We start from the raw sequence: 23,013 nt of genomic DNA, 5'->3' as shown, positions 1-23,013 counted from the left end.
TCATTTTTAATGAAATATCTCGGCACCACCTCATAAATATGAGAACTCGCCGGACAGTTTATATCTCCCTTTTCAGTTTCATCAACAAGAACAAGAACAAAACATCAGAATGATGTGTCCTTGTTGTCCACACAGTCTTCTTCAGTGGTAAAAACATGATGCTTCCACTTTCATTTCAAGGTGTCGTGCTAATGTTTGCTCTGTCAACAATAATTCAGAATGAAATCTGCCACCGCTGAGAGTCACTCTGTAATCTGTTCCTAACAGCCAATAGATAAGGTATAATGTTTAAATGATTTTATTAGCACATATTTGCCAATGACACTAAAGTGTAGAAGATTCTGCCCCCCCCACTCCACGTTTCTCTGATGCTACACAGATCTGCCACTCTGCTTGGCAGCGAGATCCCCAGTGGGCCTTTCTGGAATGTCGATTTCAGTTAATTAAATTTTCTGGCATCTGCTTCGCCCATGAAGTCACAGAGGGAGCCACAACAGAACAGGCATCAGCGGAAGATCTGTCACAAGTTTTACTCTAAGTGAGATATATATAGTTAGCAGACATAAAAATATTAATGTGGTTGCTTTCTTGATTTCAGAGGCTGTAGAAATTCGGCAGAGAGACGACGCTTTAAATAACAATCAAAAGGGAGATATCCACCTTCTATTGACCCATAATATATGAAAGCCAAGCCTTATCTTTCTGACCCTTCTTTACCATCTGCTCTCTGACTCTTGAAAAATCAATTCACAAACTGCTCGGATGGAAATACAGCCATATATATATATAGGTGTGAAAACACAGGCGTGTTACAAATGATAGTATATCCCTCTCCTGTTCAGACAGTTAAAATGGAGACCAGTGCTGAGGAGGTCAATGGTCCTCTGCAGGGTTCAGGTGGTTCGTGGTGAAACGCTGCCCTCTGCAGGATTACAACACTTACTAACCTGTTTCAGACAAGCCTCACTGGAGAAAAGCTACAGTGGCCTTTTTAATGCTTTCAGTGAAGCAAAAGCACCATCAGTGGCCACGCAGGTGTACTGCACAGAAAGGTTAAGTTAAATACTTCTTGTTTCAACATACTGCATGTATGCATGGTAGTTATAAAAATAAGAGACAGAACTGGTGTTTTTAATGACTTTGAGATTCTTGTTTGAGTCATGAAGTGAATGTGATTACAACACTATAAAGATGCCTGAAAGCACATAATGTACTTTCATTTATATTTGCCCAAAAAGAGACCTTCACAGTGGTTTGTAATGTAACAGGATCATCGCAAATGTCATTTGTTGTATTATTTCTCAATTTGAATCATGTCAATCTGTTTGAATGTTTGCATACTGCATTACAAATGTACTTACTTACAATATACTACTTACATACATGTATTTTTTGTTTGATTAGTTGTATTTCATTACATCTCCTATGAGCAAATATCTGAATAATTTAAAGCAATGATTCAAACTTTTTTGCTTCCTTGAACATGATTCATAAATATGCAGCTAACTCTTAGTGAGATGTGATCTTTAACCCCAAAGGCCACAGAGGTCAGGTCGTGTCCCTGTGCTGTGGAAATCAATCAACAAAGAATGCTGATTCATGTTCCTCAAAGAAACAGACAGACACACACACACACACACACACACACACACACAGTCAGTTGTGTTCCCATCTCTTCAGAGGACGTTATACTGACTTAGAGAAGTACCCGTACCTAAACAGTCACCATCATCACTACTTGCGTAACCTTAACCTAAACCTAATCTTACCTGAAACCTTACACAGAGTCTTCACCATAAAATCTTGCTTTTTGTCCCCCCCCAAAAAGTCATGCCTCCTCAATTTGACTGTGTGACCAGATTAAGGTCCTCACAATTTGAGAATTACAAGAACACACACGCAACACAAGCAACAATCATATTATTTTCTGCAGAAATGAAGGGTGCTTTCGACTAAGATAGTGCAGCCCACTGCAAAATGATAAATCATTTATCCACAATTTAAAACAACAGCAGCAGAAGAGAATGTGCCTTCCCTCTCTGTACTGATGTTCTTTCTCCATCTAAAGTTTAGACGGTTATGTAATTCTCCAAAAGGTAATGGAAAGGACAGAGATCTCATTTGAGGATGAAATTGTACCAAATGCTCGACAATGCCATAGTCAGACCTTAGATTAGTGAATAAACTGATAATAAAGACAAAGTACAATCAGTCATGAAGATGCACAGTTAACGATGTCATAAACATATAAATATCTGAAGTAAAATAGACGGTCAGTTTGTGAAAATAGGCCCACTTTCAGTTACTCAGCAGCAGCACAGTCCATCTCGGCCTTGTTTAATGGACATGGGCGGAGGGGCCATCAAAACTGTGAGCAGAGTACATCCCTCAGCAGGTAGCATCCTGAAATAGCAACCTTGATCCTAATGGTGCGCAGCACAGCCCCTGGCTTCTGACGAATCCATCCTGAGAGCCCCCTTTTCCCCGAGCAAGCATCCCTCCTGAGGCCCGCACATACAAAGACAGACACACACACACGCATGCAGTGACAGGCAGAAAGACACACACACTTCATGCATAACACCCGTTAACCCATTTGTCTCCTCGCTCATCTTTTCGTCGTTTATATTAATCACTCCTCTCTGCAGACAGACGCCACAGAGCCAGGTTGCAGGTTGGCATCACTATGTCCCCGAGGCCGTTTCACTTGACAAAGTTTCATATTTCTGGTGGTCAATTTAGTTGCGGGGGAAAATAAAAGTCAAACGTGAAATGAGAGCCTCTGGATGTGTCTGCATGGTGGAGAAGGTTACAGACAGGAGATTTTTCTGTATCCATGCAGCACAGAGGAGACTGACGTTGTTAAAAGAGAGCAATATATACCACCGATGAAACGCACAAGGACAGAGGGGACTCTACTATCTGCTCTTCCACTGATATGACAAAGACATCAGATGAGTAGGAGGTATATCATGTTGAAAAATCAATCATATTTCAAGATGTATAATCTGCTTTAGGTCACTGACTTCGTAAGATTTTCTCAACATACTGCTCACTAAAGTAACTCAATATCATTTGTGTCAGGTCTTTTATACATTTGCACACTATGTGTTATTCTGTAAACAACAGCTTTTTCACTCATTATTTTTCTAATTAAGTCAGAGCTGAATGAACTGTGACAGAATATGTTACATCTTATTTTTTACCTCAATCACACTTGTACTCAACTTCTCATGTTGTAACCACAAGCTCACCAGTTCCATTTGAAAGCAGGAGATGGCACGATGGCACCTGGGATCTCCAACATGACAACGTGTCCAATCGTCACTCTCCATTCTCGCCAGATTTGTCTCCCTGTGACACATTTGACACTAAATTTGATGTACCCTCTCCGCTCAAGTTTCAGATCCATGTTGAAATTGAAAAATCGGTGCGGACCAGTGATCACAAAAAAGTGTGTAACTCAGAGGCTGATGATCAAGAAACTTTGGAACACTTACTCACAACAGTAAGAGCTTCCCCTTGCTCTGGGCATGTCTGCGCTTCATGTGTGTGCAACAGGAGCAGTCTTGGTAGTTCTTGATTGCCCCCACAAATTTTAATTAATGAAGGTGTAACTGTCTCGCTGTTAGCAGTTTGATCCTTCATTAGTAGTGGTTTGAGTATAAAGTTGGTCTCTGATTAAAATAATAATTACAGTGTGTCTACAATGAGTTTTCTCTCTTTTTTTTGCATCCCCTAAATTCTTGGATGCACATTGCCAAGATAAGGCTACAAACATTTGAGCTAGACAACCCAGCTTTATACAACATGGAAGATGATGTCTCTATCTTGTATATGATGGAACAAAAGACAAGTGAACACACAGAATCCAAAATACAACAGAGTAAAAACTAGTACGTTTGTTGACTACTACTGCTATATTACTACTGTTATAGAAGAGAGTACTGTAGGTTTGTAGTTAAGCTAATAACGAAGGTAACGTCTCACTCAGCATTTTGAATTCTGTATCAGTCCAATTTATCCCACTGTGCTGGAAAACCCTCGCAAATGCACAGAAACAGTAGCAAAGCAGTAACACAACTATCACAGGCTGTTACAAGCTGGCGGTTACCTCTGAATCACATCATGTAAACAGACAGAAAACAACAAGTAACTCTGCAAGTAAACTCAAGCTGAACATAATCATGAAGAATATCCGACTCATCTTTATGGACGTACACGCTAGAAAATGTTCATCGTACATCAGTGTGATCGGAGGTAGGAGAGGTCCTGCTGTCATGTGCTGTGTTTACGGGCCCACGCAGTGGAGGCACTGAGTTCACATCCCATAACGTGATCTAATGTTCCACACCTGTCAAGCAGAAACAGAGCAACCTCCACATCCGTCTTCATGCCTTCCAACCCTCTGACGTCTCTCCACCCTTAAAAAGCCTCGCCTGATCTCATCACTTCTTTTTCAGTTTTGGTTCCTCTGAGCTTCTCCTCTCTGCCTGTTTATCGGCCAACTCCTACTTGACAATGTGATTGTGGAGTTCAGCAAGTTAACGTGCCATATTTACCTTCCCTCTTGCTCCCACTGCACTCTTTCCTCCACCTCCCCTTCACCATGTCCTATGCACCAACACAAACGCCCCCTGCTGCTAATTGGCTGGAATAGTGTGGTGTGACGTGGCCGAGTCACTTTGTTTATTTCCTATTTACAGAGCCAGGGCTGTATACAAACACTGGATTTTATTTTCAGCGCACACACAGAACAGACAGGTGGCTGGCCGCCAGGAGATATTTGTTGAATTTATTTTGGAGCAGAATCACAGACTGCACCTTTAAAAGTAACATAAAACCACAAATTTAGTTCTCACTAACAAATGTTATATACGCGTTGTTGTGTTTGATCATATTTTATGCAAAGATCGCCAGTTGCTTTTTAAACAAGCATCAAGAGAGGAGCAGAAAACACTCTCCTGTAGAGCTACAACAAACAGCACAGAGAGGTTTCACCCAGCGATTCACTAAAATAAACAACCACGTTGACATAACTGCACACAGCAGCCTGTTTTCTCTCCGTGCCCTCTCAACACAAGAACTGCCCATTCACATTACATTAACCTATGCGCGTTATCACCCTAACCTCCCACACTCAGGGCAAAGTAATTGTGTTGCCATGGAAACAGAGGAGAGAGCCTAAATTATGAGCTGCTGAGAATCCATCCCATCTCGTTAGACGAGGCTGCCACGTGGTACGAGATGAATGTTGGAGTCATAAATTAACCCAATCTTATCTTTCCATAATCCGCCGCATCTCATGCAGGAGCCCTCGACTGTGTTCACGGCTGACACAACAGGGTTTCCGTCACAGTGAACAAACACAGCCACAAAATACAAAAACAAGACCTTCAGAGAAAATAGGGAATTGTAACGACACTTAGCTGAAGTTAACTAAAGACTTCAAGGTGTAGTAATTGCTTTTAAGACTGATAAATTATTCAGAGCAAAACATTTCAGCACTGAGACCAGAAATGGAGCAAGAATAGCACTGTGACCCAAACAGGGATGGATGTGAAGGCATAGCTAAAATTACATCAAAAGAATTACATGTCACTGTGGCTAAATTTAAGTTTAACTGGTGCGAGCACGTTGAGTAGTGAACTGAACAGAAGCACCTCACAGGAAACAACAGCTACAGTAAGTGCCACTGTGAGCTCTGTCGGGACGGTAGATCTGATCTGATCAATAAAATTAATTCCACTGCTCAATTAAGTAAATATCGCAGAGCAAGTGTGGTTCTTACCGTATTATTCAATATTGACAGTTACCCACATGGTGGTGAGCAAACATTCGTTTTCATATACTGTAAACCAACACGTAAACAAGGAGCATGGGGGTGAGAACAATAGGTCATCTTTAACCAGCTGTGGCACAGCAAATCAATACAATACGGCCGGGTGGGAGGGGCGGAGCTTGTGGTCATATGAGTCAATCTCATCTCTTCTCATTTTCTGCCCTCCTTCTCCTCATTTCGTTCCTCATCCCACCTGCCCGTGCCCTCCACTAATTCCTCCATGCCTCCTCTCTGGCCTCCTCCATATTCTTCTGTCCCCATCTGAGAAGCGCTGACCTGCACACTCGCTAATGCGACCGATCAATATCGCACAGAGGACAGCCGACTACACGACATACTAATATGAAGACACACTTCCTGCAGCGTATGCAGGGAGGCCTCCCTTCAGCCACTTCTCCAAAAGATGTCACACACACACAGAGCATGCACATACACACCTTAGAAACCAGGAGTGATTGATTAATTTAATTGAATGGAACAGTTCCATATGATCCTGTGTTAAATGAGGCCTTCTCACTTTCATGCTGCCGCTGTGGATGTCATAGATCATCGCTTCATCTATCTATAGAACCAACATTGATCTGCCTGCCCTTCCTGCCTGACATTACAGATGCATAGTACCGTGGCATGAGCTAACATGAGGGGCAGGGAGCGCGTCATTATACAGAGGGCTTCATGTCTTTAAAAAGCTAATGAATTACTGCGATCAAAATGAAAGCCGTAGGGAACCTGAAAGCTGCAGCCTATAGATTTTCTGGTTAATGGTCAGTTCAATTAATGAGAAGTTCTGCTGGACGTCCCAGTCAGCAAGCTAGACCTTTAATTCAGTTAAAGCATCACAATTTTAAGAGTCTGGCTAAATATCCAAAGTATAAGTACTAATTGTACATTCGAATAGACCCTGTTAGTTTTATGTTAATATATACCGTAAGGAATTTCCTTTCTGATACATTAGTGCATGTGCAGCAGTTTTAACGATGAGCAAAAAGTCAGTAACTAGTAGCAACGGCTATCAGATAAATGTAGATTAGTAAAAACTACAATATTTTTTCTGATATGTAGTGGAGTATGCATATAATTCATAAAAAAATGAAAATACTGTAGAAAAGTAACTCAAACTTGAATGCACCTTCCACAAATGGTAGTAAGAGCAAGAGTAGTAAGAGTAAGAGTAGTAGTTGAAGTAGTACTTGGAAAAATAAACCAAATGTTTAGCTTTAGGTTAATGGTGACAGGTAATTGATGGCACAACTAGAAATTTGCCATTCAGAGATCACAATCTTCAGTTTGTTCTGGGCACAAAAAAAAAAAAAAAAAAAGAAGTTTCAGTGAAAAGCTGTCATCAGAAAATGAAGCACCCTTTTAAAGTAAAGTGGAAGTTCATTCTTACGTGGATTCTGTTGTGCATCCTTTGTACCAATTGTCGTTTTGTGCTCACCAGTGTCGATAAGTAGTCACTTCTGCAGGCTTTAACTATGCTGACGATAACTTATAGTTGAAACACATTTGTTTGTTTGCCCACAATGAACTGAAGATTGTTGATCCGTGAGTGCTGCTGTTTGTTTTGACCCTTGCCACAACCGTGAACAGGTCATTGTTCACGATTTGGAGTTGAGGGCGCTACCATTTTTCTCTGTGCTATATACAATCAGAAATCTTACATGGTTCATTTTGTATTGCAGCTAAAATATAATTGAGGAAAGTGACAATACAGAATTATACACAATGAATAATAACCCAAAAATTGTTATATGTAAAGGTGTAACAATTTTTTTGATGTGATTTATTGTGCTGAGATAATTAAAATGACTGATGATATAATTCTAATAATATTTCCATTTGCAGATATACAACCCACCTTCAATCCTTTCTTATTCTTCACATTTGTATTACTATTTCAGTATAAAGACTTGATTCTGTCTTCTTTCTTATATATATGTTTATTTTTTATTCTACTCAACAATGGAACTGAGGAGCTTATCAACTCAATACTGAAAACACAGATGCTGTGTCATATACAGAATCACTGCCTTTGATATTTTGTACCACTCTCAATAATAAATGTACCAGTGCTGCCCCTAGAGGCAGCCAAAGACAGCAAAGCTGTAGTCTCAGTCAGAAGTTGCCGGCTGACTTATGTATATTGTATCATATATCTACACAAAGTGTAACCACAGTCTCACTGAGCGTGTGTGTGTGTGTGTGTGTGTGTGTGTGTGTGTGTGTGTGTGTGTGTGTGTGTGTGTGTGTGTGTGTGTGTGTGTGTGTGTGTGTGTACATCTCCAGAATATGACACTATACAGCCTGACTGCCTTCAAAGTTCAGTCTCACAAGGCGAAACACAGACACAAGCATATTCATCCTCACTTTCTACAGAGGTAATATGACTTCAGAGGTATTAAACACAAAAACTCGCTGCTTCCTCCAGAATCAGTGATATCTGTTCAACTTTATTTTATTTTTATATATTTAAAAGCCTTGTTACCCCAGTTCAATGTACAAAATTCAGCAGCTTTTGGCTGCTATCTGTTGCTAATTTGCCACACTGGTGATGAGCATGATGATCCCAGAAGCTTAGTGCTACTGTGGATTTCATAATTTGTTCCAATTGTTGCTGCTGTAATACCACATCCGGTCCAGACACACACACACACACGCAAAGGGACAGGCACACATGGGTGACCACAGAGGCTGCAGACGATTTTCAGCGACCCGTTTCAACTCAGGTAACACAAACAACTTGTATGCGGAATGCAATTTTGTGCCGTTGTGCCTCGAGAACAAGGGATGAAAAGAAATGAGTTATAAGGTGTCTGCGTAGCCTCCTGTCTATCCAGGGAAAATATATTCATCTAATCGGAACATCCTGCACCCTGCTGTCAAACCCTTCTCTCATCCCTCACATGGCCCATCCGTGTCATAACCACCTCACATTCATCACTCTGTTTTGTAATCTCTCTTTTACACTCTCTCTGTCAGTCCGTGTTTGAGGGTTTGCCATCTCTGGTCAACCCGGTAGAGAGCAGAGAAGTCTGTTTCACCAGCAACTACACGATGAAGTATGTTCAGTGTCCACAGGCAATGTCCCCGCTGGATATTAACACAATATTCAAAAGATTTGGAGGGTTGGTAGAAGGAATTCGACTTATCTTTGAACAAAAAGGGATAAATGAATGATTAATGAATCATCAGCACAGAGATACAGGATGAGAGTTTAAGATATTTTTCCAACAACTTTAACAAATTAACTTTAGTTGCCTGAGCTTTACAAAACCTCAAACATCCAGGTGACAGATCAGGAAAAATACATTTTTGGAAGGTACAAACAAACTTGAAAAAAAAATATTTGAGTTAAAATCATGACTGACCGTAACTCTCATTTGTAACTTTATTGTGTTTTCTTATTGTCTTATTGGGACAAACTAGGTGGTAAGCAGCAGTATCTATTTAGATTCAATCCAGAACCAAAGCAATCAGACTAAGTGGCAACCTGCATGGATGAAAAATACAGCTAAAGTGCCAAAAACTGTTCTTTTAATGGCCACTTGAGGCTGACTCCAAAAGTGAGTCAATCCAAAGCAGCAACCAACAAGGCCTGTCAGTCCGACAAACATGTCCCCAAACAAACTGCTTTTTGAGTCCTAACATCTAAGTAATGACCGCCAGAAAACTAATAAGAAGGAGTGACTTTAGTGAACGACAACAAAATGACTTGCAGCCCTCGGTGGTAAGCTACGTCCACTTTTATATTCCGTCTGTGGTCAATTCCCAGAGACCTCCATGTTAAAATGTCAAGCTTTACAGCAGTGATAAACATGTTTAAAGCCTGGTACAAAAATACGTTTTGGTCTCTATTGTTCATTTCCCCGTTCATGACAATTGAAAGAGGGGTGAATTTTTTTCATATAACTCACCTGTTTAAATTGCATTAAGACTTAAAGTTATGTATAATTAAAGAAGTGGCAGCTTTAAGTGACAGGTGGGTGCTGTGAAAGTTGGCGAGCTGCTTGAAGGTTTTAGCAACCAGGCTTCATTTGGCCCGCCTCAGCACCACTCACCTCTTTGCTCATTTTTGGAGTAAAGAGGAGTCAAGCACTACTAAGATGGCGACGGCCAGAGACACTCAGACCTGAGCTTCAAAACTGCTCCACAGGACACCTACAGGTGGCGTCACGGAGGCTACATCCATTTTTTATATGCAGTCTATGGATCAGACAGCGCTGAGGAACATGGATCTCCCGAAATCCCCGTGTACTTTCAGCTCAAGGACTCATATTAGGTCACACTTCACAGCAACACACACACACACACACACACACACACACACACACACACACACACACACACACACACACACACACACACACACACACACACACACACACACATCTATCTAACCGCTGACAGTGTCGGGAGGAATCAATCCTTTCCTCTACAGTGAAGTACACCATTGGCAGCCACTTTGCATTAAAAGACAAATGGAGGAGCTATTGGTCTATATTGAATAAATAATAGAGAAAATCCCTGATGAATTCACCCAGTTTTAACCGCAGACTTTTCAGATTCTCTTCTCTATAGCTTTACAGGAGGCTGTTTTTTTTTCATCACACAAAAATAGCTGCAAGTGAAAGAAGGAAAACACTGCATTATGAAGTAGATTCATTTCTTTCATCTATTATTCATGCTTCAGACTTACATGCATGGACATCTTATGATGGTCTACAGCAGGGCAAGAGAATGGAAGCTAATGTATTTGTGGAACATGCTCTGAACAGCTGATATGTCTGCCCACATACAGAAGTCAGTGAGACGAAATCGATACGGAGGCCTTTTTTTTTAGCCTGCATTTTCTATTTTTAATGGAAACAAGGAGGTGTAATTGAGAATCCATGCTTGAGAGTCAGATGCAAACTTTGACCTTGGCTGAATATTATACTGTGTAAAACTTGTGCATGCACTGGGATTCACTGTTACTATACAGGATCATGTTTCAGCTGGAAGGTAGAAAAGAAGGGAAGTTTATTTTCCTCATAAGTTCTCTTGAGACTGTGTTTGAAGACTATCGTTGCTGATGGATGGTCTTCAAAGACAGAATTGTGACTTGTGACTTTATACAACTGTGTCTTCCCTACAGTGATCCCTAAAATACTTCGTACAGTCGTCACATCAGTGTATGTGACGAATTCAATGTTTTCGGACAGAGAAGGAAACGTAGTGCTTGTAACAGAATAAACCACCAAAGAGAGAGATTTCCTTGATTGTTAAAGTCCGAAAAGCCAAAATCACATCTTACTTTTAACATATGACAAAACAATTATATATTTAGCAATTTTTAAAATCATAACCTATATAATCAACACCGGCTTGTCGTGAATGTTTAGTCTCACGGGGCTTTATGACTGCTGCTGTTCTCTTGGCTGTTGTGTGGTTAATAAACTTTTTTCACTGAAGGCATTTAGCTGTATCATTAGGGGGAAAGTACAAATACTGCGCAGTTATCAATAACGTAATCATCACCCTGAAACTAAAGCAGCTAAATGGAATTCAGCCACTGTTTATTTGATCATTACAGCAGTGTTTTTCTTACTGCGATACAAAAAATGGCATCTGTAAAGAGTGTCTATTTACATACAGTATGTGTGAAGCATAGTTTACATTTTTTATGCTTAACCCCAAAAAAATCAAGTTGAGGAAGAAACCTAACTTTGTTCGAGTTTTATGTTGTGATTAAGTTGACAACACTGGATAGAGCTCGACTGTTAAAAATCTCTACTATTGAGTCTCTCAGTAGATAAACAGTCCAGAGAGGTAAGCAACAGACAGCTTAGTAGTTGTAAATGAAAGACTTTGTTGGAATGTCCTTGTTAACTACAACGCACATCTAAAGATCATGATATTGTTTTGAGCTCCTTCAAAGCTCTGAAGTGGGAACTGGCCATGTCAGTCTGTGAAGCTAATGTTGTTTAAAGCTCCTTCAGTGCAGAGATATCAACAGCATCATTAGGAATCATGGGTCAAAATCTTATGAAATGACTTAAAACCAAATTATCATTATTGCCATTGCTGGTCAACTGTGTAGCTCTAATAATTAAAACATCACATACAAATATCATAATTCATTCATTTGAAGTAATGTCAAGTACAGTGCAAGGGTAAATCAATATGCTACGCTAGGAGACTACTGCCCGTGCGCATGCACGGAGCACAGCACCATGACGTGCGTGGAGCAGGAGAAAGCTCTATCCCTAATGAGCAACTGGCGCACGTTTCGTTGTTTGATCATCATCAGTTCCTGAGATACACATGTTTTTTGTGAGGAGTGGACCGGGTGCGTCCGCGATTTCTCCGTACACATGACCGCGTGTAAGGTCAGGCGCGTAACCAGGTGTGTTTTCTTTGACATTCGTCCCAGAAGGAGAAATCATTATCTAATGTTACAGTATGTCAACCCATAGGTATAACATCTCATTTGAAGAATTAAAACTACAACATTGTTAACAAAAGATAACAATGAGAGATTTTCTTATTTTCCTTAAATATTTCAGTCCTATTTTTGGCCCCAGCAACAGTGTTGCTATAGTTGGATGATGCATCTCCCTCTTGACACAACGTGCGCCATGAGCGCTGGAAGTTTATGTTTCCGTAGATGACATAACGGCAAAGTCACGTTTAACTTTGATTCACCATCTGCCCCTACAGCTCCAGTATAACCCACCTCTGCTCTTACTTCAATCATGTCTGCAAGGTACGAAAAGAAAATCTCTGATTTAGGCCAGACGGCTCACTGCCAAGTATTATGGAGCAGAGCACTCAGGGTTGTGTTAAAAATCTATGAGATATTTTCACCTCTGTAACAAAATTAGAAACTGACAGGGAACTTCATGCCAGCAGTCAATCAAACTGACAATCTCGGTCAAACACACAGGTGTGTCTGCGTGCGTGTGTTTGTTGAATCATGCAGGTTAGCGAGGCTGTGCTGTGTCATCTCTGAGCACGTCCCTGACTGTCACCCCCACCCTGCGACTTTCGCTGTCCACCTTCAGCCCTCCTTCACATCAATAATGGATACGAACTTCAAATGTTGCTTCTTTTAAACGTAATCTTAACGAGGCCCAGTCCAGCTCTGACGACAGGCCAGGTGATGTGCAGGGGACAAACAATAACTCCTTGCACAGACACACTAGGCAACCTCCAATTAAGGCTCACTAATATACTGAACACCCACAATGAGCACGCACACACACTTGGACACATGCACAGCCATGCTGCAGACTGTCAACATGGAGAGGAAGGACGGGGGTGGATGAGGAAACATCACACTGCCGACATTTATTAAAGCAGACATCTACAGAGGGTCAACACATGAAGAAAGTAGTAGGGGGGAGAGACACACTCAGCACTGAAGTGCAGAGAGAGATTTATCTGTGTCTCCACTGTGGTCCCATGCCACAAAAAAACAGCCTTACCAATGCATTAGTAGCAGGTTGGCATGCTTTTACATCATAAATCGTTGGTTGCTTTCCCAAAACTGCCCACATTAGTCATAAACACGCACACACCACACACACAGGTACACACACAAGCACACGCGCACAAATACGCATGAGTTGACCATTGGAGAGAGTGGGCCAAGCTCAATGGACTATCCCAGAGTTAGGAACGGTTTTTTAGGTCCAAGCTGCTTACATTTATCAGATTAATACTTTTCATGAGAATAAACCAGTCATAGAGAGAGACATATGGAATGTGTTAAACTGTGCTCATCTGAAAACCCCCCAAAATATTGCATAACCAAAGGTCATCCTGTGTGAGTGTGTGTGCACGTGTGTGCGCGTTGGTTCGTATTAGTGATGTAGCTTGTCTAAATGCTAAATCTGAATGAAACCGTTAGGATAAAAAAAAATGTATTAGGACTTCTTGGACATTTAGTCTCCACTGAACCCACAGGAACTGTAATTTAATAAATGTAATCACAGCTTATATTTAATGCAAGACTGTAAAATATCACTGCCACAGGAATACAAACATCTCTGCCTTACGTTAGAGTCGAGCAGATCGATGCTGTCCAGGCTCTTGCTGCGGTGAATGCGACCTTTGATGCGACGCAGAGAAGGTTTCCCCTGACTCATAGGCAACGAGAGGGTGGAGGTGGCAGGCATCGCCATAGCACCAGCGCCACCAGTAGCACCTATAAGCCCATCTGAACACCCGGGATCACCTGAGGGGGATGTTTCTCCATCTGGGGGAGTGACCCTGCAACAGAACGACAAAGAAACAAAAAGGACATTAACAATGATGCAGACAAAAAAATGTGAAGTAAACGATGCCCTACGATACACGGAGATGGCACTTTCTTTGAAACAGTTCTTCCACAGTCATACTTTCCCTGTCATGCACATGCACTTTGATAAAAACCCTGCCTGCAGGAAATCAAGCTACCATTTTCACAGACGAGAAATGAGGTCTCTGTAGAAATATGTGTTTACTAGGTTTTTTTCTTCTCTTACCAAGTCTCTTACTGAAATCCCATTACTGCAGAGAGCTGCCAGCAATCAGGGTACTTAGAGCTGCATTAATCAGTATGAATAAAATATTTTAAAAAATGGTCTGTTTTGATTCAGTCAGATTCAGTGTCATTTTCAGTAAAATATTCTCATAAACCTGTTCTATGCTTCCTACTCAGCAGCAAACAAAAGACAGATAGTTAGCTATTGAACATATTTAGCACATTTAACAGCTGAATAGAGATATATTTCCCCCCAGGAATTCGTGGAGACCAAAACAGAGCCTCAAGCATCAGAGAGTAGCTTCCAATTCCATTTAATGTTGCTCCATGTCTTCTGTTTTTATTAAAAAGCAACAGTGGCAAACACGCTTTCCAGACCATTTCTCTAAGGTGAAAAATATGTCATAGTTATATTAACAGCTTGTTGAACTGCCCTCAAAAAAACAAACAAACAAAAAAAAAATCAATTAATGCAGGTTTATGCACATGTACATGTACTGTGTATCACCTGAATCCACCGGTTACCTTACATTTGAACTTTTATGCTCCATGGTTTGTAACCAAATGCACAGTTTTTAGTGCCAGTTGTGACCCAGCTGACGCAGTTTCAACACTTTAATAGAGAGCACAAACATATCTAAAACTTCTGGGTACGCTTAAAATCTTGAATGTCTCTGATGTTGCACAGCTTGTGGGCTCAACAGCTTGACACAACCACATCCATTACATACCACAGTTCACAATGCAAATGATTTCTCCCAGGAGCAGTCCACACTGTACACACGCTGCTAGCAAGCAATGCTGCATATCTGAGGAAAAACAGAAAGATGCCTGGAGGATCTCAGTGACATAACTTTTTTCTTGCTATCTTTACTTTTTTAAAGGACATCCTCTCCTGGTGGCAGTAGTGGAATTCAAGCAAGTGTGAATAATTGGGCTGAATGTCAGCGGGTAGTCTGCAGATGGAGGCTAGGTATGGAGCATCCACTTGTCTTCTATTATTAAGCCATAATGAAGCTGCTTTGCTTTTCACAAGCATGCCTGCAAAGGGAGGGGATTTACATGGTAATTTAAGGTGAAAGGCTCAGGAAAATTACCACTTAGTGTAATCCTGATCTGTGTCAACCTCACGCCTTAAAAAGCAAGTAAAATTAAACACAAACAAAGTAAAAAAAAAAAAGAAAGAAAATAAGTGATTTCAAAATTCCTGAAAGAGGTAAATGTTAATCCTCGATAAATGTGGTTTAAACATTACTAGGACTATCAGCCAAAACCTGATGCATACATATCTTACACAAGACACTCAATGTGGATAATACTGAAACACTTAGTTGATTACTCACATTTTTTTATTAGCATTTCTGTCTTTAAAAATTAGGACAGAATAAAGGTACCAGAAACCAACATGCCACAAAAGTCCGTGGACAGAAACAAACCGTGGGGGTTACGGTTCCATTCCCACTCGTCTATTAGACTGCTCCTTTTAATGGTTTCTCTCTCTTTTAAAACCTTATAAATCAAATACCTTTGGGTTTTCAGTAAATGGTGGAACAGAACAAGCCAGGCCTCTTCAGGTGTATTTTTCTCTATTTTCTGACATTTTTATAGACAAAACAATTAACTAGTCAAATATGAACTGCAGATTAATCTTTGATGAAAATAATCATTGTTTGCTGCCCTAAAGCCAGTTCAGCTCTGCAATTCATTTATAGTTCATGCCCTGTCAAAAAGAAGATTTAGATTCTGTTTGTTGTACTTCAGAAGGATCATAATGACAAGTCATCAATCAAAGGCTTGTACCAAAGTATTAGACAGTGTTAAAGTTGACGACACACGACAGTCCAAAGGACAAAGAAAGCTACTGACAGCCTGTCACTCTCTCTGGAACACATCCAGGACACTTTGATGGTCTGTTGGGTATTTTCAAAGTGAGACTTTATTTCACTCACCAAAAGTTGGGAAAACCCAGGTTGTAAAAACACTGGATCTGGCATATTCAACATGAAAGTATGTCACAAAAACAAATAAAGGAAGGTGGCAAAACATGCTGAGATTAAAAAAATGCTCCAACATATCCAATCCCTCCAAAGTCTTTTTTGCAAAGAGCTGATGATATTTAAACACATAACTGAATGAAACAAAACATTCATTATTATTTCACCCGTTTTTACCGGTGAACTAAATTGGTTCATCTGATCACAAGACCAAGATGGCAACGTAGCCTTGATCGCAGATTTTCTTTTAGGGGTCCACAATTAATCGTATTAAAATTGTAATCTCGATTCATGCTTCTATGCCATCTCATTTTCAAATCACAACGATTCTGCCACATTTTTATTTGGGACATTAGCTAGATCAAAACAAGCGCTCCTGCTCTTTTCCTCAACCAGTAACAACGCAACGTTACACCTCATGATGCAGAGCAGCGGATACCCGCAGAAAAGTAAACCCAGAGCGAGTGAGAGACACCGACATAAAGACGACGCTCAGAAAAATACTAAATCCAAGAGACAACAAAAGACTGCAGCTAATGTTCAGTGATTTATGAAGCTTAAAACGGGACATTCCCGTTCTGTTGTCCAGAGTTGATGTGCAGGTATCATGACAGGTATCTTGCAGAGTTCTGCCTGCTTGCTGAGATTTACATGTATCTTGCAGGACTACGCACAGCTGCAGGGAAAACTACTAGACACTGTAATGCTTTGCCTTCTCTGTAATTACAATGTAATCTTTTCTGTCAGGTTCATCAATGATGATCAATGATCTGAAGTCTGAGGTTTTTAAACACTTTGAGTCATCACTGTTTTATTAGACACAATATCAGCATTTCATTGACACAATTGATCTGAAATTTACAAGGTTTTCTTGATTTTTGCAATATTTGACTACAATATCCTATATCCGATATCCAGCACCATCATTTTTTTTTAGTTGTTTCCTGTATCAGGTAAATGGGAGCAATAAACATGTATATTGAAGAAAAAAAAAAAAATCATGATTCATTATTAATCATTATTTTATCCAGACCCTATGATCAATAAAGCCACTTTTTGGCACATCAGGCCGAGACAGCAGTAACATGAGAAATAATGTTCTTATGAATGGATTGATTGAAATCCACAGAGCTGCACAGGTGTTGGGTCTGCGATCACCTCTACGAGGTGCAGTGGCTTATTTTCAAAAACATGTTCATCAGTGTAATTTTTACGGTTTATTGTGGCACGATACACAGTACCCTAAAGGGCCTCAAGGATTCCAATGTTGTTTCACATGATACAATTGAATATTGCTGATTACCTGTGGATGATCGTTTGTTCCAGTACTGTCACAGCATGTACAGTAAGCACCTTCCACCTGCATTTAGACCTGAAGCTCATGTCAATACATGTTGTTTTTACTTTTATGTCCTCTAAGGGGAATGGATTTCAAAATGTGTCTATTGATAGAGGGGTCAATACACCAACAGAGAGAGTGTTTCAATTACAACTTTGGTCATTAAAGGCCAACTTACAGTATAATTTGTTCTCTGTTTTTCACATTTTTCTTTTCCCTTTGTCTGCAGCTCCAACTCTGTTCTGATGAGAAAAAGCTAAAAAAAAAAAAAACCTGAGGCAGATCAATAACAGCACAGTGTATGAGAGCTGCACCGAGTCGCAGCAGAATACTTTGAACTGAAGAGGAACAGCCTGGAGACCTGTCTTGCATCCATTTGTATGTATAACAAACAGTTTGATTCAAAATACACACATGCCGATCTACAACCTTCTTGTTCCCACGGAAAAATTCAAAACAAGTGGTAGGCACTGTTCCCTGCTGGAAGTTCAGAACAAATATTCACCACGAGATGATTTGGAAATTGCAACTACTCACGATTCTCCAGTCTGCAACTTTCTTCAAATTTGCCAGCAACAAGACGAGCCCATGTAACAGCTCCACAGCAGCAGCTCTCTCAACTCAACTGCCAGCTTTTGAGGCTTTTTAGTAACTTGATATAATTTTAGTGTCTTAAAACATGAATGAAGTGATAGTGAGAGTTTCTTGCAACAGTTGTATTTTTTTTTTTTTTTTTTTTTACCAGGGATGGAACAGCAGAAACAAAAATGAGGTGGTTGAGAGTTTGGAGCCAATCATGGGTGCTTTAGCGTCATACCCAGTTTGCAAACTTGAGAAAGGTGGTCGCACCTCATTTTGTCAACTTCTTCCGCCTTTTTTGGAGCCATTCTGTCGTTTAGAAGAGTTGGTGTCTCCTCCAATGAGCAGAAAATACACAAATTATTGTGCCTTATGTTAGAAAATGGCTCACTAGAGACTTGGCAAGCTGAGCTGCAGGCAACAAAAATGGCCAACTTGAGTCGAGCTGAGACGGGCCAGTTGACACTGCTTTTCCCTGCAATGCTAAAAAACAGCTTTGACTCGTTGCAGGTCTTTGGTCTGAATTGGGTTTAACAGAATAAGTGAAGCAACAGAACAGAATAGCAGAATTATCATTATTTCATGATACATTAAAAATGTGTTAAAAAACAGTGAAAATAGAAAGTATACATCCAAAAAAGACTTAAAGATGCTGTAAAGTAGAAATGAAAATGAGTTTTAAGTTCATCACACCACAGAAGTATGGGTTGTTAACTACCCATCCAAATTTGAATGAAAAAAAACACCAACAAGTTTGTTAAATTAGGGTTTGAAATTGTGAGAAAATCATCAGTCTTCTCTGCTCTGAGACTGGGGGGCGTGTCCTGAAGGAGCTGAAGCTCCGCCCACTCGCTGGAAGGTGTTCAGTGCTCTGTATGACAGTCCTGTGGCTGCAGTTCTTTTCCCCACTAAGCGGTCCGTCTGACATCCAACCTCTCGGTGACTTTATGCATAATGTCCCACTGGTACTCTGTCTCTGGTGGACGGAGCAGCCTGTTTTATGAAAACACAATACAATCAGAATTTATTTGTCCAATGAGTGAAACATGCAGATGCATATAAATGAAGCTTGTCCCCCTGAGCTGTAACACAGGAGTCAAACTGGACACCAGAGACAGCAGACAGTGAGTCTCCAACTACTTCTAACGACCTGCATTACAATAGTGGAGATAATAAGAGAGGACGAGTTGATTTAGTTCTGTAACGACTGCAACATGAACAACGCATCCATTATATCATGTCAATTCAAACTTTGAACCTGCTCAGATTGAGCTGAAAGTCTTTCTCTTCCACTGATGTCCCTCCTCCTCCTCCACCTTCTCCACCTCCTCCTCCTCCGCCTCCTCCTCTGCAGATGTAGTCGGGCTCGTTTATCCGGACCGGTACCGGTACATGTAACCGAGAGGGTCGGTGATTGTAACGTTACACCAGACTACAACAACAACAACCCTCATTAATCGTGAGGACTAGATGTCCTCTGGTCCATGTTCACCATCACCCCGACATGTAAAATACAGAGTTACATATATTATAGTTCTTATCGGAGTTAGATTGAGACGCATAAAAAAGAACCTACGAGCTCAATAGAAGCTAATTAGCACATTAGCTCCCATTTTACAAAAATAAAGTTATTCTACACTGAATAAAATCATGTTAGCGGTTTGCACCGCGGACTAAATGTAGCAGAGTTACTGTGGAAAAGTTATCTAGTATAATTATAACAAGCACACAGAACTTAAGCTGAGTGGTGAACCGGCGGCGGGCGGACAGTCGGCCGGCGGCCGGGAGGGTGAAGCTCGGCTCGGCTCGGCGCTGCAGGAGGAGCGGTGTGTCCGTGAACTCCGTCCGTCTCCGGTGGAAGTTGGTGAAACTATCCGCCGTGAAATGGTCCCTGCAGACGCAGCTGTTGGTGTTAATCCGAACGTCTCCTTTAGATCTTCATGAAGTCAATCCACCTCTTTTTCCTTCATCAGTAGGACATTTAAAGAGCGATGCAGCGCTGCTTTGGAGGTTCTTGCTTCCAGGAAAGATTCCTTAGCGGGTGGAGGGAGACGTCCTGTAGCAGCTAGCTGATGTACAATAACAATCTGACTACGTCAGGAGTAGAACTGAAGTCCAGTGGGATGACCTCTTATGCTAATGAGCTGCAGGCTTTTATAACGTTTCACCGTGAGATGAGGAGTCATGCAGAAGGCTATATAAACCGTCTGTGATCTGACGTAGATAGGTTGTTGTGACGTAGATAGGTTGTTGTGACGTAGATAGGTTGGGTTTTCACACCGCCTAAAAAAACCTGAGCTGAAGACGGGTGAGAAACTGTTCAACAGTTTAACTCCACATTTCATTGCGACAACGTTTTCTAGCTTTGCACATGCTTTCAGCAACTCATTTTACATGTATATAATGTACTGAGAAGCAAATCTTGGAATTTGCTTTACAGCATCTTTAAGAGTCTACAGCCATGCAGGCAGGTGTTTGAGGTTGTTTTACTGCACAGAAACCTCAGCAATGCTTACAAAGACAATGTTAACATATTAGTGTTTAGCAGGAGTATTTTGGAGTGTACATTAACATTTGCTAATTATCAGTGGACACAAAGTAAACACAAGAAAAACGATGTGATCACCAAAACTATTACATTTTACTCTGAGGAACAAGAGGTTACTGTGTTTTACTTCAGTCATCGTTGAAATAGTTCAGTTCAAATTGATGGTCTGACCATCTTCACAGGCCAAATGTAGATTTCTAAATACTATATTTACTGAGAAATTAAAGACAAATATGCATTTCTGAATTTACTAACAGCCAAGATACACAGACAGCATCGAGAGGAGCCCCAGTCTCTGTCACTGTAATCCCAGTATTACTTTTACAAGGGAATTTCATTCACACATCCAGCAGGAGCAGCTTGTGAAGCTTTGTAGGTTTAGCAACCCTGTTTCTAAGAATGAGGAGCGCTGATGGGGAAGTGTCTATGTGGTGGTTTACAACCTGTAGCTCATTCAGCAAATTCTACACTCTACAATAGTTAACACGACAGATTGGAAACGGGAAACAGGGACTATTTTGTTTGAGGTTTTAATGCATCAGCGTTTCCGTGACACTGTGATGTAAATGGTGCTTTGCCAAATATAAGTAATGACTGGCTCTTTTGTTTTGGTTTTTGCAAGGTATTGGTCCAGATCAGCAAAACATTTGGCTAAAAAAATATTTCAGACATTGTTGAGCAAATGTTGCTTCATCAAGAATTACTCAAGAAAATCCTTGAACACGATCAGTTTCCATGAACAAGTATGTTTGTCTTTGGCTGATGGCTACAGTTTTACTTTTGAGTCAGTCAAGAAAATATATGAATTTATGACACAATACAGATAAGACATTAGAAAGAGTAAACCACTTTTAAATATTGCAGTCCAATATGTCGGTTTGACAATGGATAGTTTCAATCAAAAGTAATGCAGTAGTTCTTCCCTGAAACCTAAAGCAGACTGTGATGCATATAGACTCAAGAGTTCTCCTTCAGGGAGATCACTTTTATCCTTTGTTTTTCTTTGTGTTTTACAGCTAATCATTAAAGCTTCCATATGTGACACGCCCACATCTTGTAAAAAAAAAGTCACAAACTGTAAGTTTGTTGATTTTTTTCATCCAGACAAACAGTATAAACAAGTTGCAAAAATCTAAATTAAGCAGAACACCAGAAGGAGCAGAAGTATGACTCCTCACTTGATGCTGGCCTATGAATGATTTATTGTCAGTGGTGCTGCAGGATTTTAGAATGATATATTGAACCATGCAAGCCAGTGGATTAGACACAGTCTGGCTATTTGTGCAGACAGAAGTTAGTTTCACTTTTCACTGCCTCTGGAGAAATATGGAGAAACCCACAACAGACAGGAGTGCATTCCCAAAGCGGGTCCAGAGTGCAAACAACAGACAATACTAGTATCTTACAGCACAAAAATAAAGACAGGACAAGAAGCATTAGACATGAACTGCAGTGAGAGGTGAAATTTATAAATATTACATGACACTTCAACCCAAAATAGAGAATTTCCCTCCTGCCCTGGATTTAAGAGATCACTGGCAAAGCTTTAGAGATGACCTCATCACTGAATCCCTGCAATTGGTAAATGGTACAGCCTAAATATCACAAACTGTAAGTTTGTTGATTCATTGATTAATGTCATCAGAGAACTATGTTCTCCAAATGATAATTAGATACAAATACTGTAATTCAATTGGAATACAAGGATCAAAAATAATAAGACACATTTGTCACAGAGCCTCTATTAAACTTCATTTTTGACTGTGGAAACAGCAGCTGGCCAAAGACTCTTAAAAGAGCATCTATTTAGTTTATCTGTGCAGGAGCTATCAATCATATCACATGAACTTCATCAGCAGTAGGAGTTTGACCACATGTCATCAAATTGTTGATTTTCAAATTTCGATTTCGACTTTCCGGACAGAGGTATAAATAATGGTGATCTTGTAGTATGATCAGAGCCTCCAAACACAGAGCTGCTAAATGGACCTTGTGGTGACACTGCACAGATATAACAGAAATTTGAACCTCCACAAATCCATTTCAGCAGAGGAAACCCATCTGCAGAACGATGAGGATCATGTTTTAATTTATTGAAAGCTCCAGAACCCGGGTCATGTTTTCAGACAGCGAGCAGTTGCGGCTGCTTGCTCTCAGTGCCAGGCAGAGGGAGTGCTGCTGCTGTTCCTGCGATCACATGAACGT

General features: G+C 40.5%; 1 protein-coding gene across 18 annotated transcripts in view; it reads right to left on the bottom strand.

Moving 5' to 3' along the window:
• The window catches only part of tjp1a (tight junction protein 1a), a 101,305-nt gene that overhangs the window by 66,711 nt on the left and 11,581 nt on the right, over positions 1-23,013 (bottom strand). For all 18 annotated transcript variants that reach the window (XM_069697630.1, XM_069697633.1, XM_069697634.1 and 15 more), the window contains exon 2: positions 13,882-14,095. In XM_069697630.1, the coding sequence (XP_069553731.1) occupies positions 13,882-14,095 (214 nt within the window). The remainder of the gene's footprint in view (positions 1-13,881; positions 14,096-23,013) is intronic.

Source organism: Brachyistius frenatus, unplaced genomic scaffold (genome assembly GCF_029030835.1).
Source record: "Brachyistius frenatus isolate BFR_SWC_R1_liver_20210118 unplaced genomic scaffold, ASM2903083v1 Contig_24, whole genome shotgun sequence".
In the NCBI taxonomy this organism is placed as follows: domain Eukaryota; kingdom Metazoa; phylum Chordata; class Actinopteri; family Embiotocidae; genus Brachyistius; species Brachyistius frenatus.
This window is presented reverse-complemented; position numbering and strand designations above follow the sequence as displayed.